The following is a 26,186-nucleotide window of genomic DNA, read 5'->3' on the forward strand; positions in this document are numbered from 1 at the left end:
CATCTATTCATAGTAATATTACTAACATCATCATTTTGGAAATTATTTCTTACCCATGTATCATTAAATATATGAAAATACTTCATAAAATAATCAAATCTGGCTACCTTTGAAGATTATTAAAAGAATGTTAAAAACAACCTTGTAAAATTTATTCCACATTTTCATTGCTTATGGAAAAGATGAATGACAGCTGGAAACATTATAACAAAAATTTGTCTGATCCTTGGATGGTGGCAGGAGAATGACATTATCTGCTGATACTCCCATTAGGCCAGAATCGATAGCAGCAAGGAAGGGTATTGTGGAGAGATAATAATTAAGGTCTGTATAATCAAAAAAGTTACTATTAGTGTTGCTAATATAGAAAAGAATCTATTTTAGACAAAAAAGTATATCATAAAAATTCTACAGATATATAAATATGTGGTAAAACTTAAGCAATAATTTTGAGAATGCTGGAAATTTTATAATTTCTCTAAGGATCATAAGCAATACCAATATGCTACTTAAGAAAACTTACTCTCATAAAGGAAAAATGAGTTTTTCCTGTGATACATTATTTTAAATAACAATAATAAAAATTGATGGAATTTTAAATGCTAGTTAAACTCCAAAGCACAAGTAAAAAGGAAAGGAATTGTAATTTTATAGATAGCTATATTTTCCATTTTCAGAAGTTTTTAATTCTAAATTTGAGTCTAACATGTCTTTAGAATATTACAATATATATTTAGATTTTTTATTCTTAACAAAATTTTATTTTATGGCATGATATGCATTTCTACAGCTGTCCTATGCCTTTAGAACAAGTTTTGAGGTTACTAGTTTTCTCCAATAACATTTTCATAATTGAACACACTAAGTAGCGAATTTTAAAAATCTTTTTAAAAAATTCATTCTACCACGCGGTCTGCGCAGTGGTTTCATTAATGAGGTTCTAGGCATTAAGTTAGTTAGAAGAGATCAAAATAAAACACACAAACCAGTACCTTATTTTACATTGCTAGGTCCCAGACGGCTCACCTCCCTGGTTCCCGCCTCCAGCCGCCCAGCAGGGCAGCGAGGATTACTCAGGGCTAGCAGGAGAGAGAGAGAGCGAACACGCCGGGGAGTAGCCTTTTATTTGGGGGAACAAGAGATTCAGGGGAGAATTCCATCCAATGAAGGTTGAGGGGGGGCTGTACTCCAAGGTCAGGGTCAGTGATTGGGTCTCCAGGGTCAGTGGTCTCATCAGGAAAGGGTCGGGATAACTCCGACACAGCCAGAGTGCCTCAGGCCCTTAACCGGAGTCACCCAATCACGTGTCAGAATGGCTCCCCACAATTCATTTCAAGACATTCAGAATATTTGGGTCAAACAATTTTGTTTTGAAAGTAAGAATTAGAGTCTGATTGTTTGCTCTTGTATCAATGTATGATTTTGAATCAATCCTTTATAGAAAGTCATCAATTTGAGATTTGTTATGTTAAACTCACCAGCCCACCAACTATCTACAGAGATGCACAGAGGATCCCCAGAGTCATGGCCACAGTCAGTCCTATGGGTGGGATCAGCTAGTCCACCTAGAAGACAGAGGATGCAGAGTTGGATTTATTAGGCCCACTTCTAACCAGCACACACAAAATCTTAACTATGTATGTGTGTGTGTGAGCGTGTTTTTGTGTGTCTCTGTGTCTGTGTATTGCAAAACAGAACTAAATGTTTATTCTCTGAAAAAATTATCCGTCCTCAATTACCTCTTTCCTTTACAATTTTTTTTGTTTCTCATAACTTATTCATAATTTTTCCTTTGCTTTAGCATCTTTATTCTGCCTCCTAGGCAATAGTTTTTAAATCTCTGTACTACTAGTCTCTTGTACTTAATAAGTTCTTTATTCCATATTAACTCAAAGTTAAGGAGTCAATAACCGTGTATGTTAAAAGTATCTAGATTTCCCTTGCCTTAAACCAAATTCCTTTTCATTGCTTATTCACAGTTTGGCCCTGGAAGGATAAGTTCTCTAAGCCTTAATATTTGAATCTATATCTAAAGATCTAGAAAAAATTACCTCTGAGGATAGGGAAGTATTACATGAAGACAGACATACAAAATGCCCGATGCAGTAAACATATGCTCCATAAATATTAGCTGTTATTGTATTTAATTTTTCTTTCTTTGCAGAACCTTCTTTTGTCTCTTAGCTTTCAAAAATTTCCTGGCTCATTCCACCATTTAATTTTGTCATCAGTTGTACCTTCTACCTATACTCCCTAGATATCACATTAGTTATCTTCTGAATCCATGAGCATCTCTTCCCCTTCCATCTGTTTCCATGCTTGGCTTATGCTCTCTGATCTTACAAACCTCCTGTTTTCTCTAGCTTCCCCCAGGGTTTTGACTCCACGCTTGCCCCTCCAGTCTCTCTTTTCTCCAATCCTTGTTCCTCCATTGGGTACTTGAATTTGTTTTCTCCTAACCACTCTTTTTCTGACATATTTAGATTTTCTTCATTTTTTAAAATTCTTTCCCCTTACATTGTGTTCTTTTCCTATCAGCAGTCCACCGGTGTTTCCCACAAACCTATGCTGTCTCCCTTTTGCTTTGTCTTTCTGCATTCTCTCTTGGCTTTTCTTTTTTTTTTTAATTGGTTGTTCACAACATTACAAAGCTCTTGACAAATCATATTTCATACATTAGAATCAAGTGGGTTATGAACTCCCATTTTTACCCCAAATACAGATTGCAGAATCACATCGGTTACACATCACATTTTACATACTGCCATATTAGTGACTGTTGTATTCTGCTACCTTTCCTATCCTCTACTACCCCCCTCCCCTCCCCTCCCATCTTCTCTCTCTACCCCATCTACTGTAATTCATTTCCCTCCATGTTTGTTATCCCATTCCCCTCATAACCTCTTATATATAATTTTGTGTAACAATGAGGGTCTCCCTCCATTTCCATGTGATTTCCCTTTTTTTCTCCCCCGCCACATGTCTCTGTTTAATGTTAATCTTTTCTTCCTGCTCTTCCTCCCTGTTCTGTTCTTAGTTGCTCTCATTATATCAAAGAAGACATTTGGTATTTGTTTTTTAGGGATTGGCTAGCTTCACTAAGCATAATCTGCTCTAGTGCCATCCATTTCCCTGCAAATTCCGTGACTTTGTCATTTTTTAGTGCTGCATAATACTCCATGGTGTATAAATGCCACATTTTTTTTATCCATTAATCTATTGAAGGGAATCTGGGTTGATTCCACAGTCTAGCTATTGTGAATTGTGCTGCTATGAACATCGATGTGGCAGTATCCCTGTAGTGTGCTCTTTTAAGGTTTTCAGGAAATAGTCCGAGAAGGGCAATAGCTGGGTCAAATGGTGGTTCCATTCCCAGCTTTCCCAGGAATCTCCATACTGCTTTCCAAATTGTCCCCACCCGTTTGCAGTCCCACCAGCAGTGTACAAGAGTACCCTTTTCCCCACATCCTCGCCAGCAATCGTTGTTGTTTGACTTCATCATGGCTGCCAATCTTACTGGGGTGAGGTGGTATCTTAGGGTGGTTTTGATTTGCATTTCCTTGACTGCTAGAGATGGTGAGCATTTTTTCAAGTACTTGTTGATTGATTGTATGTCCTCCTCTGTGAAGTGTTTGTTCATGTCCTTGGCCCATTTGTTGATTGGGTTGTTTGTTTTCTTATTGTCTAATTTTTTGAGTTCTTTGTATACTCTGGATATTAGGGCTCTATCTGAAGTGTGAGGAGTAAAAATTTGTTCCCATGATGTGGGCTCCCTATTTACCTCTCTTATTGTTTCTCTTGATGAGAAAAAACTTTTCAGTTTAAGAAAGTCCCATTTGTTGATTCTTGTTATTAACTCTTGTGCTATGGGTGTCCTGTTAAGGAATTTTGAGCCCGTCCCCACAATCTGTAGATCGGAGCCAACTTTTTCTTCTATCAGACGGAGAGTCTCTGATTTGATATCTAGCTCCTTTATCCACTTTGAGTTGACTTTTGTGCATGGCGAGAGAAAGGGATTCAGTTTCATTTTGTTGCATATGGATTTCCAGTTTTCCCAACACCATTTGTTGAAGATGTTATCCTTTCTCCATTGCATGTTTTTAGCTCCTTTATCAAATATAAGATAGTTGTAGTTTTGTGGATTAGTCTCTGTGTCCTCTATTCTGTACCATTGGTCCACCCGCCTGTTCTGGTACCAGTACCATGTTGTTTTTATTACTATTGCTCTGTAATATAGTTTGAAATCTGGTATCGCTATACCACCTGATTCACACTTCCTGCTTAGAATTGTTTTTGCTATTCTGGGTCTTTTATTATTCCATATGAATTTCATGATTGCTTTATCTATTTCTACAAGAAATGCCATTGGGATTTTGATTGGCATTGCATTGAACCTATAGAGAACTTTTGGTAATATCGCCATTTTGATGATGTTAGTTCTGCCTATCCATGAACAAGGTATATTTTTCCATCTTCTAAGATCCTCTTCTATTTCTTTCTTTAGGGTTCTGTAGTTTTCATTGTATAGGTCTTTCACCTCTTTTGTTAGGTTGATTCCCAAGTATTTTATTTTTTTTGAGGATATTGTGAATGGAGTGTTTTTCCTCATTTCCATTTCAGAAGTTTTGTCACTGATATACAGAAATGCCTTTGATTTATGTGTGTTGATTTTATATCCTGCCACTTTGCTGAATTCATTTATTAGTTCTAGTAGTTTTTTTGTAGACCCTTTTGGGTCTTCTAGGTATAGAATCATGTCATCTGCAAATAGTGATAATTTAAGTTCTTCTTGTCCTATTTTTATGCCTTTAATTTCTTTCGTCTGTCTAATTGCTCTGGCCAGTGTTTCGAGAACTATATTGAATAGAAGTGGTGATAGGGGGCATCCCTGTCTTGTTCCAGATTTTAGAGGGAATGCCTTCAATTTTTCTCCATTCAGAATGATGCTAGCCTGAGGCTTAGCATAGATAGCTTTTACAATGTCGAGGTAAGTTCCTGTTATCCCTAGTTTTTCTAATGTTTTGAACATAAAGGGATGCTGTACTTTGTCGAATGCTATTTCTGCGTCTATCGAGATGATCATATGGTTCTTATCTTTAAGTCTATTGATGTGGTGAATAACATTTATTGATTTCCGTATATTCAACCATCCTTGCATCCCAGGGATGAATCCTACTTGATCATGGTGCACAATTTTTTTGATGTGCCTTTGTATCCGATTCGCCAGAATTTTATTGAGGATTTTTGCATCTAGGTTCGTCAGAGATATTGGTCTGTAGTTTTCTTTCTTTGAGGTGTCTTTGTCTGGTTTCGGAATCAGGGTGATGTTGGCCTCATAGAATGAATTTGGAAGAGCTCCCTCTTTTTCTATTTCCTGAAATAACTTGAAAAGTATTGGTATTAATTCTTCTTTAAAGGTTTTGTAGAATTCCGCTGTATACCCATCTGGTCCTGGGCTTTTCTTGGTTGGAAGTCTTTTGATTGCTTCTTCTATTTCATCTATTGATATTGGTCTGTTTAAGTTGTGAGTTTCCTCCTGACTCAGTCTGGGCAAATCATATGACTTAAGGAATTTATTGATGTCTTCACTATCTTCTATTTTATTGGAATATAGGTTTTCAAAATAATTTCTAATTGTTTTCTGTATTTCTGAAGCGTCTGTTGTAATATTGCCTTTTTCATCCTGTATGTTAGTAATTTGAGTTCTCTCTCTTCTTCTCTTCATTAGTATGGCTAGGGGTCTGTCGATCTTATTTATTTTTTCAAAGAACCAACTTTTTGTTTTGTTAATTTTTTCAATAGTTTCTTTTGTTTCAATTTCATTGATTTCTGCTCTGATTTTAATTAATTCTTGCCTTCTGCTACATTTGCTATTGTTTTGCTCTTCCTTTTCTAGGGCTTTGAGATGAAGTGTGAGCTCATTTATTTGTTGGTTTTTCCTTTTTTTGAGGAATGACCTCCAGGCGATGAATTTCCCTCTTAAAACTGCTTTCATTGTGTCCCATAGATTCCGATATGTTGTGTCTGTATTTTCATTTATCTCTAAGAATTTTTTTATTTCCTCCTTTATGTCTTCTGTAACCCATTGATCATTCAGTAACGTATTGTTCATTGTCCATGTGATGTAGGATTTTTCCTTCCTTCTTTTATCATTGATTTCCAGTTTCATTCCATTATGATCTGATAAAGTGCATGGTATTATCTCAACCCCTTTATATTTACTGAGGGTTGCCCTATGGCATATATATGATCTATTTTTGAGAAGGTTCCATGTGCTGCTGAGAAAAAAGTATATCCACTTGATGATGGTTGATATATTCTATATATGTCAGTTAAGTCTAGGTTATTGATTGTGATATTGAGGTCAATAGTTTCTTTATTCAACTTTTGTTTGGAGGATCTGTCCAATGGTGAGAGAGGTGTGTTGAAGTCACCCATGATTATTGTGTTGTGGTCTATTTGATTCTTGAACTTGAGGAGAGTTTGTTTTATGAATGTCGCAGCGCCATTATTTGGTGCATAAATATTGATAATTGTTATGTCTTGTTGGTGAATGGTTCCTTTTAACAGTATATAATGTCCTTCCTTATCCCTTTTGATTAACTTAGTCTTGAAGTCAATTTTATTCGATATGAGAATGGCCACCCCTGCTTGCTTACGAGGAGCGTGTGCGTGGTATATTTTTTCCCAACCTTTTACCCTGAGCCTGTGTATGTCTTTTCCAATCAGATGTGTCTCCTGGAGGCAGCATATTGTTGGATTTGTTTTTTTAATCCATGTTACCAGCCTATGTCGCTTTATTGGAGAGTTTAAGCCATTAACGTTTAGAGTTACTATTGATATATGGTTTGTACTTCCAGCCATGTTTGATTATTTATCTCTTTTTTTTTCCCTAATTTAGTTTGTTTCTCCATGATTAGCTTTCCCCCCGTCCTCTGTCTTTACTGAGGCACTTCCCGCTGATGGTTTTGGTTATCGTTTTCCATTTCTTCCTCGTGTAGAGTTTTGCTCAAGACGCTTTGCAATGCTGGTTTTCTGGCTACAAATTCTTTTAGCTTTTGTTTATCATGAAAGATTTTTATTTCATTGTCGTATCTGAAGCTTAATTTTGCTGGATACAGAATTCTTGGTTGGCATCCATTGTCTTTCCGTGTCTGAAACACGTTGTTCCAGGATCTTCTCACTTTCAGCGTCTGTGATGAAAAATCTGTTGTCAACCTTATTGACTTACCCCAAAATGTAATCTGCCTCTTTTCTCTTGTAGCATTTAATATTTTCTCTTTGTTCTGTATATTGGATAGCTTCATAACAATGTGTCTTGGTGTTGGTCTACTGTGATTTTGTGTGCTCGGTGTCCTGTATGCATCTACAATTTGTATATCTGTTTCCTTTTTTATTTCTGGAAAGTTTTCTGTAATTATTTCCTTCAGCACGTTACTCATTCCCTTGGCATGAATCTCTATGCCTTCCTCTATCCCGATGACTCGTAAGTTTGGTTTTTTTAAATTATCCCAAATCTCTTGGATGTTTTTCTCGTGATTTTTTACCAGTTTATCTGAGTTGGCTAGACTCCTTTCAAGCTGATATATTTTGTCTTCGTTATCTGACATTCTGGCTTCTACTTGCTCCACTCTGTTAGTGATACTCTCGATTGAGTTTTTAATTTGGTTTATCGTTTCCTTCATTTCTAGAATTATTGTTTGATTTTTTTTATAATCTCTATCTCCTGATAAAGATGCTTAACTTCTTCTTTTATCTGTTTATGTAATTCATTTTCAATGTGCTCTTTAAGGTTCCTTTCCATCTGTCTAAGGTGTTCCTTGAGTTCTTTATATGGCCATTTTTCTGATGACTCCAGGTCCTCCTGAATATTTAGGCTGTCTTTCATTGTTTGTACTCCTTTTCTTCCTTGCTTTTTTATGCTCATGATACTTCTTGTTCTGTTTGACTGCTGAGTTACTGTTTACTCTTATAAATTTATTTGATGCTTGGGAGGAGAGGTATTAGAAGGGAAGGGAAGAAGTGACTAAAGAGAGTGAGTTTAGGCAGGTGGAATTCAAGAGAGGGGGAATAAGAGAATTGAAAAGAAATGAAAAGACAAAAAAAGTGAAAAGAAAGAAAGAAAAAACGAAAAAATAAAAATTTAAAACAAACAATAAAAAATTATAATGATAATAAAAAAATGGAAATTGAAGTTTAAAAAAATAATAATAATAGAATAAAAAGAATTTAAAAAAATTGAAACCATTAATAAGAAAGTTAAAGAACAACAACAACATCAAGTATAAAAAGTGACAATAAAAAAAAATACTAATAATAATCATTAAAAAAAATAATAATAAATGCAGTCATAGAGCTCGTTTAACTTCCCTTCCAGTAGGTGGAGCTATGCCCACTGGGCCAGGCTTCTCCCCATGATAGGTGGGAACCAATCACTGTGCCTCAGCTCTTCTTCCCAGACTGTGCGAGTCTCCAGTCCTGAGTGCCTAGGTCCTTCTCTTGTGGTTCCTCAATCCAGGCCCCACTCACCTGTGACGCTTACCACATTACTGGCTACACGCCAGGTCTGCTGCTCCTGGGAGCCCTGTTTTCACGGATGCCTGGGCACACCCTTTCTGTTTGCCTCCCTCGGACCCTAAGTTTGTAGGGCTTGGGGCTGGGGACCCCCAGCGAATTTGTTTGCCCTCAGGTAGCAACTCCCCTAGTAGCTGGTGCAAGGGACCTCTGTTGTCAGCCCTGGTGGGAGCGATAGCCGGGGGTTCTGCGCTGCTAGTCCCACGTCACTCCTGATTCCCTGGGTCTGGCTATGGTGCTCAGTTGGCTTTTACCTCTGTGAGATCAGGTGGGCCGACTAGTTATTTCAGCAGGATCGTTAGTGCTGAGTCACGAGAAGCAGGCGATCCGGGGCTTAAATGCAGCAGATTCGTGCTCAGTGTGTGTTTTCTGAGGGGCCCAAAGTGTACGCCCTAGCTCCACGTCAGCTCAGCATTGCCTAGTGATCCTGAGCAAATAGGCTTTAGATAATTTACAGCTCCCTATGCCCGCGCAGTTGAAGAGGTCAGAGACTTATTCTCTCCGCGCCTGCCACCATGTTAGACCTCCTCAATGATATTCATTTTACCCGTACAGTTTCCTGGCATAAGCAAGATCTTGGGGTTATACAAACTGCTGCTTCTGTTTCCAGTCCAGTTTTCTAGAACTGAAACCCTGCTGCCATCGCCTCCACCTCTGGTCCGCGCTCTTGGGCGCCGCGCTTGTCCGCGACCTTAGCAGCGCCGCCGCGGAGGGCCCAAGCAGCTGCCGTCGCGGAGGGCCCAAACGGCTGCCGCCGCGGAGGGTCCAAGCGGCTGCCGCCGCGCCTCTCCAACCCCGTCCTCCGGAGCACAGGACCCTCGCAGGGGGATGCCGAACGACCCCAGAGCAGGCTCTGCCCCAAGGTGCAGCAGGGAACAGGTGACCGAGGCACTTGAGGCCGTGGTCCAGCCTTCGGAGGACAGGGCTCGGCCCGCAGCCCAGTTCCAGTCTCTAGATGCGGCAGCTGGACCGTGTAGACAGGGCCATCAAGACAGCATGCAGAAAGCAAATGGCAGCTCCCGCGGAGTGGATTTTCGGCCCCGAAACTACAGCCCCGCCAACAATTCCAAACCACTAACTCTCCCTGTATAGACAATATTCAAAAAAAAAAAAAAAAAAGGGCGGGGTGTACTGAGCTTTCTTTGCCTCAGGTACTTACAATCCACTGCTGATTACCCATTCAGCTTCTCTGCCGGGAGCGAAGTGAAAGAGGAAGCAGATGGGCGCAAAGCGCCCGCGGGTCTGAGCAGGAAAGCGTCCGGGAGCCAAGCGTCTCTTTTTCAATCTCTTTGTTTTTTCTGCTGCTTCGCCGGGTGGTCCACTACAGATTAATGGTGAAAGGAGCTCTAACAAACTGGGCGAAGTCTCGATTAAAGCCGCTGTTCTGAGCACCAGGCTCAGCACTTCAGCAACCCCCTTACGCAGCAGCCATCTTCTCCCTCTTGGCTTTTCTTGACCTACTTACCTTCAAGTAGGTAAAGATCTGGATAGTTTTGTTAAGGTATGTAATATCTTAAAATCATTTTTTTAAAAAATTAGAATAAAATTCAATTTAGTATTATGTGAAACATTTCTTAGTTCTGAGGTTTTGTTTTGTTAATTGTATTTTGAACCTGTTTTTAAGACTTTCCCTTTTAAATTAACATTCTGAGAAATTTCACCCACTACTCTAACCTAAGAATTGCCTTATGCTGCTCATTTTCATATTTTGACCTCTGAATCCTTATTACATTCCATTTTTTTTAGATTTCCACAGAGCTCTTGCATTGGTGATTCCAAGTCATCTCCAACAAAGCTTGTCTGAGACCTGGTTCTTGATCTGGAGAGCCAAGCAAGGTTACTTGTAAACTTTATGTTTTTTGTTATTAATTTGGTTTTGGCATAGAAGTGTCACTCCTATTCTTAATATCTTCAGCTCCTCTTCTCCCTTCTTTCTAGCCAGCATGGGCCCACTTCCTTGGATGATTTTTTTTTTTTTTTGCTAGCCATCTCCTGGAAAGAACTACATGCTCTCAATTAACTTGATCAAGAGCTGTAGTTTGTCATATCCTTTTCTTCAAAAACAAAAATAATGCTATATTTACTGCTATTTAAACCCAAATTCTTGTCCTATATTTATCCTATTTTCCAGCCATATTATTCCCCTAGCATAAGTTATATATCTCTCATACTCTGAATATTTTCCTCGTGATCTCTTTTTTCTCTCCTACAGTCCACACAAATTTCAAATTCTCTTCTTAGTTCATTCTATTCTTATGGTCTACTTTTATTTGATACATCAATGTTTCATTCTTTTAAAAGATCCATTTCAAATTTTATTCTATTCCCAGATTTTCCAATCTTGTAATGATCTCACTTTTATTCAGCATCTTATCTTATGCTTTGGACCTTTATTCTCCTTTGGTTGTTTCACTTCTAACTTTTCTTTCCAAGGGTTGTAAGCACTTTGAGGAAAAACATGAAATCCACCCCAAGTTCTCATTCACATGCCTTTTTGCTGTTTGATGATACTGTTTGTACCATACTCCTTATATTCTTTTCCCACTTTCCCACTTTTTTGATTAAAATTTCTGCTAATCCATAAAAATGAATAAACTATTGATTTATTTCAGTAAAAGATGAATGAAATATCAATATATGATTCAAGATGGATGGACATCAATATATTCATGACAACTGAAATTAACCAGACAAAAAAAAAGAGTACATAACTGTTCATATAAAAATTCTAGATAATACAATCTAATTTGTAGTGATAGAGAGAGATCAGTGGTTACCTGTGAAGATGGGAAGTTGAATGGGGTGATTGGTTGAAGCAGTGGAGAGGGACAATGGAGGATGGGAAAGTTAGCGAAGATAAGAATTCAAAAGCATTATACATATAGTTAATATCTGTGATGAATTCAGGACCATATACTGTTGAGAGCCACAGCCGAAGGGGCCCCAGCAAACTTCCAGCTGCCAGCAAACTTCCAGCTGCCAGCTGATGATTGGCTCACAGCAGCCCCAGCAAACTTCTAGCTGCCAACTGATTGGCTCCTCTGCGGTGATGCTCATTGAGCTGTTTCCCCGCCCTTTCAGACCATGGAGCTGCTCATTGGGTACTTTTTTTTGCTCTGCCCACATGACCCAGCCAATCGGCCTCAAGAGCAAGAGGGGTGGGGGAGGTTGAGAGGCTTGTGGGAAGCCAGTGGTGGCAGTTGGGCTCTGAGGGTTTTCCTGAAGAGCTGTGTGGTGCGGTGTGTGTGTTCTAAAAATAAAGTTTGTTTCTTTTGACAAGTGGCTCCTGAATTGTGCCCAGCCAGACTGCGGCATTTGGTGTCCCCCAAGGGGAACGACTGAGGATAAGGTAAACTGCTCGCCCCTGAGGGCAGGGCAAGAGGATGGGTAGTCATTTTAAGATTCTTCTTTTGTTTTGCTTCACTTTTGTTTTAAGTTGCCTGTCCCTGGAGATGTGTAAGATGAAAGAAAAACCGCTCACATCTGAGGAACAGATAGGGAGAAAGGACGGATGGACATTTCAGGAGGATAGAAAGGCTGATAGAATGATTTTTTGTTGTTCCAATTTTGTTTCACTCTGTTTCAGTTTTTTTTGGTGTTATCTTGTTGGGTTGTATTATAGTTATAGTAGAAAAATTCAAGTAAAAGAGAAGGTCTCTTGAGCTAGTCAGACAGAGGAAAAAATTCAAGTAAAAGAGAAGGTCTCTCGAACTAGTCAGGCAGAGGAAAAAAAAATCAAGTAAAAAAGAATGTCTCTCAAGCTAGTCAGACAGAGGAAGAAAGTTTAGAGTAGAAAAAGCCATAAGGGGAAAAGTTACAACAGGAGACTGCTATTAACACCTTTCTATCACCAGAGGGCGTAAGTGTCCAACCAACAGTGCCACCTCTACAGGAGACTTCTACTAACACCTTTCTATCACCAGAGGACGTAAGTGTCCAACCAACAATGCCACCTCCATATGCTAGGAGGCCCCCAGTGCCCGCAGTTGATAGATGGGATCCTGAGACAGGACCTCAAAGATTAACATGCCCTGTATTTGAGCAGGCAGGAGGGCAGCGAATTCACAATGCTTTAAATTTCAAAACAGTGAAGCAGCTAAAAGAGGCTGTAACAACCTATGGTCCTAAAGCACCCTTCACTGTAAGTATGGTTGAATCCATTACCAACTTGGACATGACGCCAGCAGATTGTGCTAATATGTGTAAAGTTGTGCTAAATGTAGGACAATACCTGTTATAGAAGGTTGCCAATGAGGAATTTTGCAAGGAGACGGCTAGGTGAAATGCAGCAGCTGGTTATCCTCAGAGAAATCTAAATATGTTGTTAGGAAAGGGACCTTATGAGGATCAGCAGCAACAAATTGCATATGATCCTGGGGTATACTCACAAATTGCTACAGATGCAATTAGGGCATGGAAGACTTTACGAGGACATGGAGGTTTACAAGGTCAATTATCTAAGGTAATACAGGGAGCTAATGAACCTTACGCTGAATTTGTAGATAGGCTTATTCAAAAAGCTACCAGAGGTTTTGGGAATACAGAACAAGCAATGCCATTAATAAAACAACTGGCTCATGAGCAAGTGAATCGTTGGTGCAGAGAAGTCATTAGACCATGGAAACATGAAGATTTAAACACGTATATCAAATTATGTAGAGACATTAATGAACAAGGGCAAGTCGTGGCAGCTGCAGTACAACAGGTTTTAGATGCCAGGCCAAAAACATGCTACAGTTGTGAACAAACAGGACATTTTAAAAGGAATTGCCCCATAGGAGGAGGGTTTAACAAAACTAGGTATCAAAGGAGTAGAATACCAGGTACTTGCCCAGGATGCCCTAGAGAGAGACATTGGGCTAATGAATGCCATTCTCAAACCACCATTGAGGGTACTCCATTATCAAAGAATGAACAATGACCAGGTGTCTATCCACGATATTGTGGAGAAAGGCATTGGGCTCCATTGCCAAAAAATGGACAGGGGGCCCCAATGCTCCGGGGCCCAAGACCACAAATATATGGAGCAGTGGAGGAACCCAGCAACCCCATCAGGGTAGTGCCGGACACATTATCCATTAAATCCCTCACTAGACAAACCAGAGGAAGTGCAGGATTGGACATCTGGGCATCTGCCAGAACAGTACTAACTTCAGAGATGGGAGTTCAAATCATTCCCACAGGGGTAAAAGGACCTCTTCCAAAAGGAGCAGTAGGCTTATTATTGGGATGCAGCTCTTCTTCTCTAAAAGGACTTATAATAAGTCCTGGGGGTAATTGATCCCGATTATGAAGGTGAAATAAAAATTATAGCCAGTTCTCCAAAGGGTATATCAGAAATTTCACCAGGAGATAGAATAGCACAGTTACTAATAATACCCAGCCTACATGATAAATTTTCCAGTCGTACTGTAGAAAGGGGTTCCAGGGGATTAGGATCCACAGGTGTAGATTGGGCTATGCTTTCTTTAAATTTAGATTCTCACCCCATGCTAAAACTAAATATTAAAGGACATGAATTTAATGGGCTACTGGATACAGGTGCAGAACTTAGCATCATCTCTCGTCAAGAATGGCTAAAACATTGGCCATTACAACAAGCCACTCAAACGCTTCAAGGCCTAGGAGTGATGACTAATCCCCATAGAAGTGCAATGGTATTAGATTGGAAGGATCCTGAAGGATGTGAAGGAACTATACAGCCATATGTATTGTATCACCTTCCTATAAATTTATGGGGATGAGATGTCCTAGATCAATTAGGTTTGACATTAACAAATAACATCAATCCAAATGTGCCCACTATTAGGGCTAGACAAGGTTTCAGGAAAGAAAAAAGATTAGGAGAACGAGAACAAGGTACAGCAGCACCAATTCAAATAGATCAAGGAATAAATAAACATGGATTGGGTTTTCAGAAGGGGTCACTGAGGCAATAAAAATTACTTGGAAATCAGAAAGACCAGTATGGGTTCCTCAGTGGCCGCTGACTAAAGAAAAGATACAAGCAGCCCATGACCTGGTCAAACAACAATTAGCGGAAGGACATATACAACCTTCTGTATCTCCCTATAATACTCCCATTTTTGTCATTATCTGATTTAGCAGATAAAACTACACATGACATACATATTTTCTCTACACTAGAAGAAGCTACAAATTTTCATAAAAAGTTCCATGTCAATGCTAATACTTTACAAAAGCATTTTTAAATAACTAAGGAACAAGCTAGACAAATAATAAAACAATGTCAAAATTGTGTGACCTTTTTACCACAAGTTAATCTTGGAGTCAATCCTAACGGACTGATACCTAACCATATTTGGCAGATGGACATCACACACTTACCAGAATTTGGAAAATTAAAATATTTGCATGGTACAGTTGATACTTCTTCCGGATTTTTGATGGGCTCCCTTCATGCCTGAGAAAAAACTAAAGATATTATAGCTCATTGCTTACAAAATTTTGCCACTGTGGGCGTTCCAAAACAGTTAAAAACAGATAATGGTCCTGGTTATACTTCCACCTCTTTTAAAAAATTTTGCTCATCATTTGGCATTACTCACATAACAGGAATCCCATACAATCCACAGAGACAAGGCATAGTTGAAAGAGCTCATCAAACTATTAAAATGTACTTATTAAAGCAAAAATAGGGAATTGGGAAGGGGTATATATTCCCCAAAGATAAACTTAAAATAACCCTTTTACTCTAAACTTTTAAAATTTGGATTCATCAGTACTTAGTGCTGTGGAAAGGCATATGTGTCCAAAAATTGTACATAAGCCCAAGGTACTTTGGAAGGATATTCTAACAGGACAATGGAAAGGTCCTGACCCAGTTATTGTCCGGAGTTGGGGTTCTGTTTGTGTGTTTCCACAGGGAGAACAGCAGCCGATTTGGATTCCAGAGACATTAACTAAGGTTCTGACCCAGTGATTGTCTGGAGTCAGGGGTCTGTTTGTGTGTTTCCACAGAGAGAACAGTAGCTGATTTGGATTCCAGAGAGATTAACTAAAGTGATTTCTACAGACTAAAAAGAAAATGATTTGGCTCAAATCCATAACAGCTGATATCCAGAACTCCAGTTTGGCTACCCTCACATTTGCGACAGAACCAGGATGCTTTTTTCAATATCTATTTTATTATTACCCTTTCCCACATCATGAAGTTCTATTTTGTTTTTTGAGCTCATACAGACCTAGGTTAATGTTTTGCTGATCAGTTCTATTTTTTGACTATAGAGTTTTTAAGCATTGCAATGGAGATTTCACCTGTAAAAAGTTATAAGGCCTTTACTATTATGTTATTTGTTGTATGTATTATATTATGTGTGCACACTTGTGTTTTATGTTGTATGTTTGTATGTACATATGTCCATATATCATATATGATTAGCGCTCATGAAAAAAATGGATCCAAATTTTTTTTATTCACACGATTTAAATGGTTTAATTTAAATTGGATCAACAGCTGTTGAGGATTGTTTTAATATGTGAACAAAAAATAAGGTTAACAGATCTGTTTGTTTTCTTTCACCTTTCCTTTTCATTCTATTTAGTAATTCTGTTCAAGATAATATAAATTGTTCAGAAAATTGTTTTCTTTTAGTGCCTTCTGGAATGTTACATAATTTTTTCTTTAGCCATTATTGCCAGAATTCCTATCTTCATCCCAGTGCCGGTGAAGACAAAGATAAAACCAATCTACAGCTTCTGCAATAGCTATCGCTGAACTGCTTGCAGAACCTGCCTGGACTATGTATCACTTGTATGCATTGTGAACTCACTTGTATGCACTGTGAACTATCTGTTGGTGCAGCGACTTGTGGTAATGTTGGGATATTTTTTGCTGATGGTGTCATCAGTGGTACAATTTTTCCAAAAGGAGCCATCACTGAACTGCTTGCAGAACTTGCCTGGACTATGTATCACTTGCATGCATTGTGAACTCACTTATATGCATTGTGAACTATCTGTTGGTGCAGCGACTTGTGGTAGTGTTGGGGTATTTTTGCTAATGGTGTCATTGGTGGTACAATTTTTCCAAAAGGAGCCATCAATTGGTTTGGTGTATCTTCCTCCCTTCTGCTTGTGATGGTCGTTCAGCTAAAATTTGGGGGCCAACAGAGGTGAGGCAAAGAACCTCACCCCCCCCCCCCCGCTGGTACAAAGACCTATCCACAGGTGTGGCTGTACGCTGGACTGGTAGTCAATGATGGGTAAGATCCAATTGCAATGGTACCAACCTAAGACAGGAGGCTGACGCCTTGAGGTCAGCTCATCCGATGATGGGCAAGAACCATATGTAGTATTGGACAACCTAAGGCAGGCATGGTCCCTAAGCCACATGCTTGTTGTTTAAACAGAGAGGGGGAGATGTTGAGAGCCACAGCTGAAGGGGCCCCAGCAAACTTCCAGCTGCCAGCAAACTTCCAGCTGCCAGCTGATGATTGGCTCACAGCGGCCCCAGCAAACTTCTAGCTGCCAACTGATTGGCTCCTCTGCGGTGATCCTCATTGGGCTGTTTCCCCACCCTTTTAGACCATGGAGCTGCTCATTGGGGGACTTTTTTGGCTCACCCACACGGCCCAGCCAATTGGCCTCAAGAGCAGGATGGGTGGGGGAGGTTGAGAGGTTTGTGGGAAGCCGGTGGTGGCAGTTGGGCTCTGAGGGTTTTCCTGAAGAGCTGTGTGGTGCGGTGTGTGTGTTCTAAAAATGAAGTTTGTTTCTTTTGACAAGTGGCTCCTGAATTGGGCACATATACATACATCAAAATTTATCAAACAATACATTTTTGAGTGTGTAGTTTATTATATATTTATTACACATTAATAAAGCTTTCAAAGCTCTGCTATGCAAACAAGAAACAAACATTTAAGGTATTTAAGTATTGTGTAAGCATTAGGACCTTGTTGCTAAAGGGCTCAATTAAAACTCCTTAGTCAGACTTTGAAGACATCTTTTAAACTGGCCCTAATTGAATTTTTTTAAAAAAGTTACTGCTCACTAGTTGTTTCACACACCAAGTTGCATGCCAACCTATTCATCTTATTCCTAGTACAGCCTGCTGCCTTGCCATCTTGCAAGTATTACTCAAGCAATGCTTTCTGCAAGCCCTTTGGTCCCACTTTCTTCCCATAATTATCTCAGGTCATAGTTACTACTCTTTTATGAACTACTCTGATACTCAAGGTCCTTACCTTGTCTTTGGGTTTCAGCCTATAGTTGGAGAAATACTTTTATAGATTTTTTCACAGTTTTTAATCCTGCTTTAATTTTCTCTGCTTTTATCATTGAATTCAGCTCAGTAGAATACTAAGTAAAATCACCTGCTAAGTGAAAATGAAAATTTGAAAGGTATCCAATCTAACATTCCACCTTTCAATTTGCTTCTCACCAGACCCAGAGTAAAAAATTTTCCTGGGTGTGGGTATGTGTTCCATTCACGGGTTCCATTCACGGGTGTTTATTGTTTGCAATGGACCTTATATTTGGGCTGCTCCTGAATCATGTCTCAGAGTTAAAATATTTATCTTTACCATGATGAGGACAGTAAAAATAGTCATACCAGGTGTCAGGAGATCATCCTGCAAGTGTGGGTGTAATGCCATCTCAGGATGTCATCACAGTTCAGATCTTGCAGGTCTCCTTTCTTGTCTTTCCCACAAGAGCCCTTTGCTCATTGGTTACTTTCTACCAGAATAGTTTCTGGGAGGTGAGAGAGAAGTTTCCTTACTTCTTGAATTTCTGGTTGACCAGAAAAAAGTAGCTTAGAATTTATAATGTTTTTGTCCCAAAACAAATCTCCACTTTAGGTCCAGTGTAGACATTAGTTTTAAGAAGGGAATATTTGAGAGAAATGCTCTAGTACAGAGGTTTTGCTCTCCTGTGTCACTCTAATCTACCTAATTATCTAATCACACTTAGAGTTGTAGATTAGATAATTAGGTAAAATTATTGTAAATTTAATGCATATAACCTAACCTGTTTGGCTCCTGCATCCAATTCTTTTTTTTTTTTTAAAGAGAGAGAGAGAGAGAGAGAGAGAGAGAGAGAGAGAGAGAGTTTTTTTAATATTTATTTTTTAGTTTTCAGCAGACACAACATCTTTGTTTGTATGTGGTGCTGAGGATCGAACCCGGGCCGCACACATACCAGACGAGAACGCTACCACTTGAGCCACATCCCCAGCCCATGCATCCAATTCTTGATGCTTGGAAATGAGTTTAGTTCTTAGTAGGACCTTAATTAATACTAGTTGATGGTGTGAACTAGATCTAATATGCTGTGTATCAGTGAGTGTGATAATCACTAGCACTTGTATATTTAAGTTTAAATGACTCAAAATTAAATAAAATTAAGATTTCAATTTTGCACAAGTATTAGTTATTTCAGGTGCTCAATAGCCACATGTAACAGTATGTGTTGGCTCCTGCTTGTGTACTGCATAGTGGAAATGTAGAAGATGTTCATCATTGTAAATGATTTTTTTTTTGACAGTACAGGTAGAAAATCTCCCTGTGCACATAGGGAGATTCTAAAAATGTTTGATAAAAAAGGATTAATGAAGAATGAAGAGAAAAATAGAAGAGGAGGGGTGTGAAATAAAAAAGCAAAAAAAGAATAAGGGAAAAATTAAGAGAAAAATGGTCACTTTCAAAAAGATGATGTTATATACCAGATACTGTGTTCTAATTAGTTTATAGCTTAATCAAAACATCATTGTAGTGAAAAAGATTAATTCTTACCTGTATGATATTGCCATCCATGATGTATAGGCAGTCCCCATAAAATATTTTGTTCATTTTCTGGAGCAAATTTTTCAAAATATCTGGCTGTCTGTGCCAATAGAATTTTATACATTCCCATCCTCTCAGAGTAATTCCAGGGGTTAATGATGTACTTGCCATTTTCTACACTATAGTCACTAAACTGACCTGGGCTCTCCTTCCATAGAGGGGGAAACTTATCTGAAAGATTGTAAGCTCCTGATAAAGGAGCGGAAATACAACCAACAAACACACAGGCCCAGGAAAGACTGAAGGTCATGGTGCATAAGATGGGGAATGAGATTATGACAAGTCATTTATTGAGAAGTGGTGGAAGAAGTCACATGGTTATTTTGACCTGTGCCAATCAACACATCATTCCCTTATAGGGTGGATATAAGAATAGCACACTAAACATAACAGAGTAGTAGTACTTCCCTTGCTAAGTATCTCCCAGTTAAATAATGCTAACCTGGTATCAATCTGTAGAATTTTTAGAAAGACTTGTTTTCTTTCTAAATCTGTTTCTATTTCCATCTTCTGTCTCTTGTATTAATTATAATAATAAATTACATAGCCTCTTTCCATGATAATTGTATTTTAAAGAAAGATGGCTGCTGATCCAAAGAAATCTTTTATTGGTGGGATTTCAGAAACACAAAATAATAAATAAAACAATTATAGGTAGAATTTGGGAGACATTTTGGTGATAGTGGGCTTGTCACCACATCTCTTTTAAATTTAATTTCATGTGCAAGCTCAGACTTGTATATAAGACTTGTCAAATTATATATTAGCAGGGTTTGAGCCAAAGACTTGAATGCCTGTTTCTCTTTATGGCTAAAGAATAGGAAAAAAATGAGAAATAAATAAAGGAAAGGAAGAAAAGCTACTTTAAGAAGAAACAATAAGCTTGGCAGCATGAAGCTTTGGGTGTTTAATGTTGACATGGGATTGCTGATGAATAATCTAAAAGCCCTCAGAAACACTGGATGTGAGGGATATAAGTGAGAAACATTTGCCTCTCTGCCTCCATCATGCATTGGTTAAGGTAGCAATCTGTGATGCTGATTACACCTGCAAAGGCCACTTGCAATTCTGGTAACACAAGCCTATATGCCAACTGGATAATAACAGGTGCCCCAAATTACAACAAAGGCATAAAAGCCCAGGGCATATATAAGAGGTACAAAACATGACTAAAATTAAAAGATGCCAATTTGCACTTCATGAAGTAGGTCAGCACCTGTGTGGAACTGGTCAGAGCAGCAATGGCTGCTGTCAGAAGAAAGAATGAGAGAGTTCAGTAGTGAGATGTTGATTCAGAATCCTTGTGCCATGAACTATGAGTTATTTGGGAATACATGGGTCATGAACTCAAGCAGACCCAATCCTTCACTAGATGATACTTCTTAAAATGAATTGCTGGAAAATTCTCAGAAAATCCTGCCACGCAAGTCTCTTACTTCATTTAAAAGTTATTTGTTGAGTAATGAATGACTTCATTCCTGGTGCTACACTAGTGCTGGCTTACAATGCTGAACAAGGTAGAAAGATATTGTCTTTGATATTAAAATTAAAATTAAAAATTTAAAAACATATACCCTAATGAAATAGAGTAATTGATGCGTTATAAATGAATTTTGCCTTCAATTTGACTTCTTATAATTTGTAAATTATTATTCCATAAACAGAACTAAGCACATAACTAATGCTAGGAGACTGCAAAGAAGGTAGAACCATCCTCACATCAGAGAACACTGGCAGTGGGATGGGGAGTCTTATGTTTAACTTATTATGACAGGAATTTTTTTAAAATATTGTTTTTATTGATATTATTTTAGTCTTTTAGAAAATATGAACATTACTTAGATCCTCAGAACTCAAGATGATCTTTTATCATTTATTTATTTGAGACATTCTTTCCATATTGCCCAGGCTGGCTTTCCATGTTGCCCAGGCTAATCTTGAGGTTTTGATTCTTCTGTTTCATTTTCCTGAGTGCCTGGGATTAGAGGTACACACTACCACATCAAGTTTAGGATGATCTTTTACCTTTTACCTTTTAAATCTACATGACCTAAAAAGTATGACTTTTCATTACTTCCAGAATAATGCCATTGCTTCATTTTTCATTCATTCTTTGACCATTTAGTATGCAACCAACCAAGTGCCATATATTATGCAGAATGTACATTTTTAAAAATCAGATGATATTTCAGGAAAAAATCTTAAGAAAATGTATGAATAAAGAATTACAGAAGTTCAGAAAATGGAATAATAGCTTGGTAGGTTTCATATGACAATGGAGTCATCAAAAGAACATTTACAAAGGAGGAATTATTGAGTGGGACTCGCCTTTATATTTACACATGCAGCTTCTCTTCCCACACAACTCTTTCAACTCTGTAAACAGGTGTTCCAGAAGCAGGTGGAAATAGGTTGCAGTAGGAGAGGTAGAAGGATGGACACCTTGTGAGGGAGTGCTCATTTGTATATACTCGGTTCAGGTTCAGGCATGAGTTGTAGCTTGGTTACATGGTGCTTTCAGGTAAAGTGGAAGTCAGGGCTGTTAACTGGAGATTTAGGCAGACCCTCACATTTGAATCAATGTCCAGACCCTTAAGATTCCTGGAGTAAAAAAATTGTCATTTTCTTCTCTTTTTATACTTTCGCTTTGAGAAACAGTGTTTCCCTGGTTTCTGTCCCTTATATATCTCACCATACACTGACAAGTTACCATGAAACCTAGGTCAGCCATCATGATAAAATATTTTCTGATGAAAAGGCCCATCAGAAACTGCAGCAATACAGAAAATCTGAGCTTTGGTAGATCCTAAAACACAAGTAAATTGCCAAAGAAAGTTGCTCACCTTCTTTGCTGCAGTCTGGCTGGGCACAAATCACGAGCCACTGAAGCAGGAACAAACTTTATTTCTGAACTCTACCAGCACACTTCACACACTCTCCTGGGAAATCTGCTGACCACCAAGCGGCTCCTCCAGGAACCAGCCACCAGAAATATCTCCTCCGGAAATCCCTCCCCCTGCACTTCCCCAACCAATGGGAACTCTCCGGGAATTCCCGGGAATCCCCAAGAGAACTCCAAAGTAGCGTGAGAACTCCAAAGTAGCAGCCAAGGCGGATAATAATGCCTCGCCTGTCAACCAATACTGTTGCCAAAATGCCAGGGGCCATACCAACTCGGCTGTGGCTCTCAGCATCTCCCCCCTTCTGTTTAATTAAACAACAAGTAATGTGGCTTAGGGACCATGCCTGTTAGGTTGTCCAATACAACATATGGTCCTTACCCGTCATCAGATGAACTGACCTCTAGGCGTCAGACTCCTGTCTTAGGTTGGTACCACTGCAATTGGATCATACCTGTCACTGACTGCTGGTCCAGCATACAGCCATACTTGTGGATAGGCCTTTGCACCAGTGTGTGTGTGGGGGTGAGGTTCTTTGCCTCACCTCTGTTGGCCCCCAAATTTGGCCTTGGTGCCAGTGGGGGGTGTGGTTCTTTGCCTCACCTCTGGTGGCCCCCAAATTTTAGACCATCACTACTAAAAGGGAGGAGGATGCAAAATGCCACGACACTAAGCCAATTGACGGCTCCTTTGAAAAATTGTACCACCGGTGACACCATCAGCAAAGATACTCCAGCACTACCACAGTTTGCTGCACCAACAGATAGTTCACAAAGCATACAAGTGATACATAGTCCAGGCAAGTTCTGCAAGCAGTTCAAAGCAGAGGAATCCATCAATATGTCCATTTCCTCCCAAAGTAAATCGACTCCTTGATTGAGCATTACTTGTTGAGTTATTATTCATTATTATTCATATGCATCAGTTTATACAGTTTGTTGTGATAACTATCGAAGAAGCTGTAGTTTGGTTTTATCTTTGTCTTCACTGGCATTGGGATGAAGATAGGAATTCTGGCAATGATGCTAAAAAAAATTATGTAACATTCCAAGAGGTACTAAGAAAAGAATTTTCTGAACAATTTACATTATCCTGAACAGAATTATTAAATATAATGAAAAGGAAAGGAGAAAGTAAACAAACAGATCTGTTAAACTCCTTATTTGTTCACATATTAAAACAATCCTCAACAGCTGTTTACCCAATTTAAATTAAACCATTTAAATCACATGAATAAAAAAAAATTTGGATCCATTTTTTCATGAGTGCTCCTCATATATGATATATGGACATACACACATACAGACATACAAAACAAAACACAAATGTGCACACAAACATACAACACATGAGACAATAGTAAAGGCCTTGTAGCTTTACACAGGTGAAATCTCCATTGCAATGTTTAAAAACTCCACAGTCAAAAAATAAAACTGATCAGAAAAACATTAACCTAGGTCTGTTTGAGCTCAAAAAATAAAATAAAACTTTATGATGTGGAAAAATGCAATAATAAAATAGATATTGAAAAAAGCATCCTAGTTAATCAGTGTCGCAGATGTAAGAATAGCCAAGCTGGAGCTCTGGATATCAGCTGTTATGGATTTGAGTCGAATCATCTTCTTTTTGGTCTGTAGATAGCGCTTTGGCTAGTCTCTCTGGAATCCAAATCGGCTGCTGTTCTCCCTGTGGAAACACACAAACAGAACCCCGACTCCAGACAATCACTGGGTCAAGACCTTTCCATTGTCCTATTAGAATATCCTTCCAAAGTACCTTAGGCTTATGTACATTTTTTGGATACATATGCCTTTCCACAGCACTAAGCCCTGATGAATCCAAATTTAAAAAGCTTTTAGTAAAAAGGGTTATTTTAAGTTTATCTTTGGGGGATATATACCCCTTTCCAATTCCCTCTTTTTGCTTTAATAAGTACATTTTAATAGTTTGATGAGCTCTTTCAACTATGCCTTATCCCTGAGGATTGTATGGGATTCCTGTTATGTGAGTAATACCAAATGTTGAGCAAAATTGTTTAAAAGAGGTAGAGGTATAGCCAGGACCATTATCTGTTTTTAACTGTTTTGGAACGCCCACAGTGGCAAAATTCTGTAAGCAATGAGCTATAATATCTTTAGTTTTTTCTCAGGCATGAAAGGAGCCCATCAAAAATCTGGAAGAAGTATCAACTGTAACATGCAAATATTTTAATTTTCCAAATTCTGGCAAGTGTGTGACATCCATCTGCCAAATATGGTTAGGTACCAATCCTCTAGGATTGACTCCAAGATTAACTTGTGGCAAAAAGGTCACACAATTTTGACATTGTTTTATTATTTGTCTAGCTTGTTCCTTAGTTATTTAAAAATGCTTTTGTAAAGTATTAGCATTGACATGGAACCTTTTATGAAAATTTGTAGCTTCTTCTAGTGTAGAGAAAATATGTATGTCATGTGTAGTTTTATCTGCTAAATTGTTGCCCAAACTAAGAGCTCCAGGCAATCCTGTATGTGCTCTGATATGTCCTATAAAGAATGGATCTTTTCTGTCCCAGATTAGACTTTGTATAGTGGAAAACAAAGAGAAAACAGTAGAGGAAGGAGAAATCCTACCAGCATCTTTAAGGGATACTATAGCATTAACTATACACTGACTATCCGAAAATAAATTAAATACAGAAACTTTAAACATCCCAAAAGCTTGTAAAACTGCATTAAGTTCTACCTTTTGAGCTGATTGTTTGGGTACTAAAAATGTAAAAGTTTGATCAGGGATAACTACTGCTGCTGTACCATTATTTGACCCATCAGTGAATATATTTGGAGCATTCATGATAGGTGTTTTTCTTGTCATTTTTGGAAAAATTACAGGATGTGAAGACCAAAAAGTCAACAAAGGATTAGATGGTAAGTGATTATCAAATGAAACATTAGATTTACACATGATTATTGCTCAAGTATTTAACTCATTAGCTAACTCATCAATTTGATCCATAGTATATGGAGTAATGATTTTATTAGGAGAAATTCCAAACACTCCCTTTGCTGCTTTTATTCCTTTGAGTATTAATTGTCCTACAGCCTCAGGATACCTAGTAAGAATAGTGTTAGGAGAATAAGATAAATGTATCCACAATAATGGACATTCTTGCCAAAATACTCCTGTAGGAATATTTTTTGTTGGTAGTACAATAAATAATAAAGGCAAACTTAAATCAATTCTATCCAAATGCATATTTTCCATATATGTTTCAATAATTTTTAATGCCTTTCTTGCTTCAGGCGTTAACATTCAGGGTGAATGTGGATCTGATGGACCTTTTAGGATATCAAATAAAGGTCCCAACTCTCCTGTTGGTATGCCCAGATAAAGCCTTATCCAATTGATGTCTCCTAATAACTTTTGAAAGTTATTAAGTGATTTGAGTTGATTTACTCATATTTGAATTTTTGGTGGACGGACCATGGTTGAGGATAATAGAACTCCTAAATAATTAATTGGAAAATTTAATTGTACTTTATCTATTGCTATCTCTAGATTATAATTTTTAATAAGTTTGTAAGTGTGGCATAACATTCTAGCAATGTGTTTTTATCTTTTTGTGCTAATAATACATCATCCATATAGTGAAATATTTGTAGTTCAGGATTTTGATTTCTAAGTGGCTGGATTACTTTGTTAACATAAATTTGACACATAGTTGGGCTGTTAGCCATCCCTTGAGGGAGTACTTTCCATTCATATCTCTGATCAGAACCTTCATGATTCAGTGCAGGGATAGTAAATGCAAAACTTGGACTATCCTCAGGATGAATTGGAATTGAAAAAAAACCAATCTTTAATATCTATAGCTAAAACGTACCAGGTTTTTGGAAAAGCAGACAATTGAGGAATACCTGATTGAGCA

General features: G+C 38.3%; 2 protein-coding genes across 2 annotated transcripts in view; one reads left to right on the forward strand and one right to left on the reverse strand.

Annotated features, from left to right (window-relative positions):
• Positions 1 to 19,629, reverse strand: part of LOC308649231 (protein LEG1 homolog) — a gene marked incomplete at both ends in the record, with an annotated part of 38,681 nt that extends 19,052 nt beyond the window's left edge. The window contains 4 exon segments of the mRNA XM_081294766.1: positions 142 to 171; positions 175 to 326; positions 1,479 to 1,565; positions 19,329 to 19,629. Coding sequence (XP_081150892.1) covers positions 142 to 171; positions 175 to 326; positions 1,479 to 1,565; positions 19,329 to 19,629 — 570 coding nt within the window.
• Positions 1 to 26,186, forward strand: part of LOC308650421 (protein leg1b-like) — a gene marked incomplete at both ends in the record, with an annotated part of 165,479 nt that overhangs the window by 38,456 nt on the left and 100,837 nt on the right. The gene's annotated exons all lie outside the window — the stretch shown is intronic.

The sequence above is a fragment of the Spermophilus citellus genome (genome assembly GCF_964194105.1).
Source record: "Spermophilus citellus genome assembly, chromosome: 5".
Taxonomy (NCBI): Eukaryota; Metazoa; Chordata; class Mammalia; order Rodentia; family Sciuridae; genus Spermophilus; species Spermophilus citellus.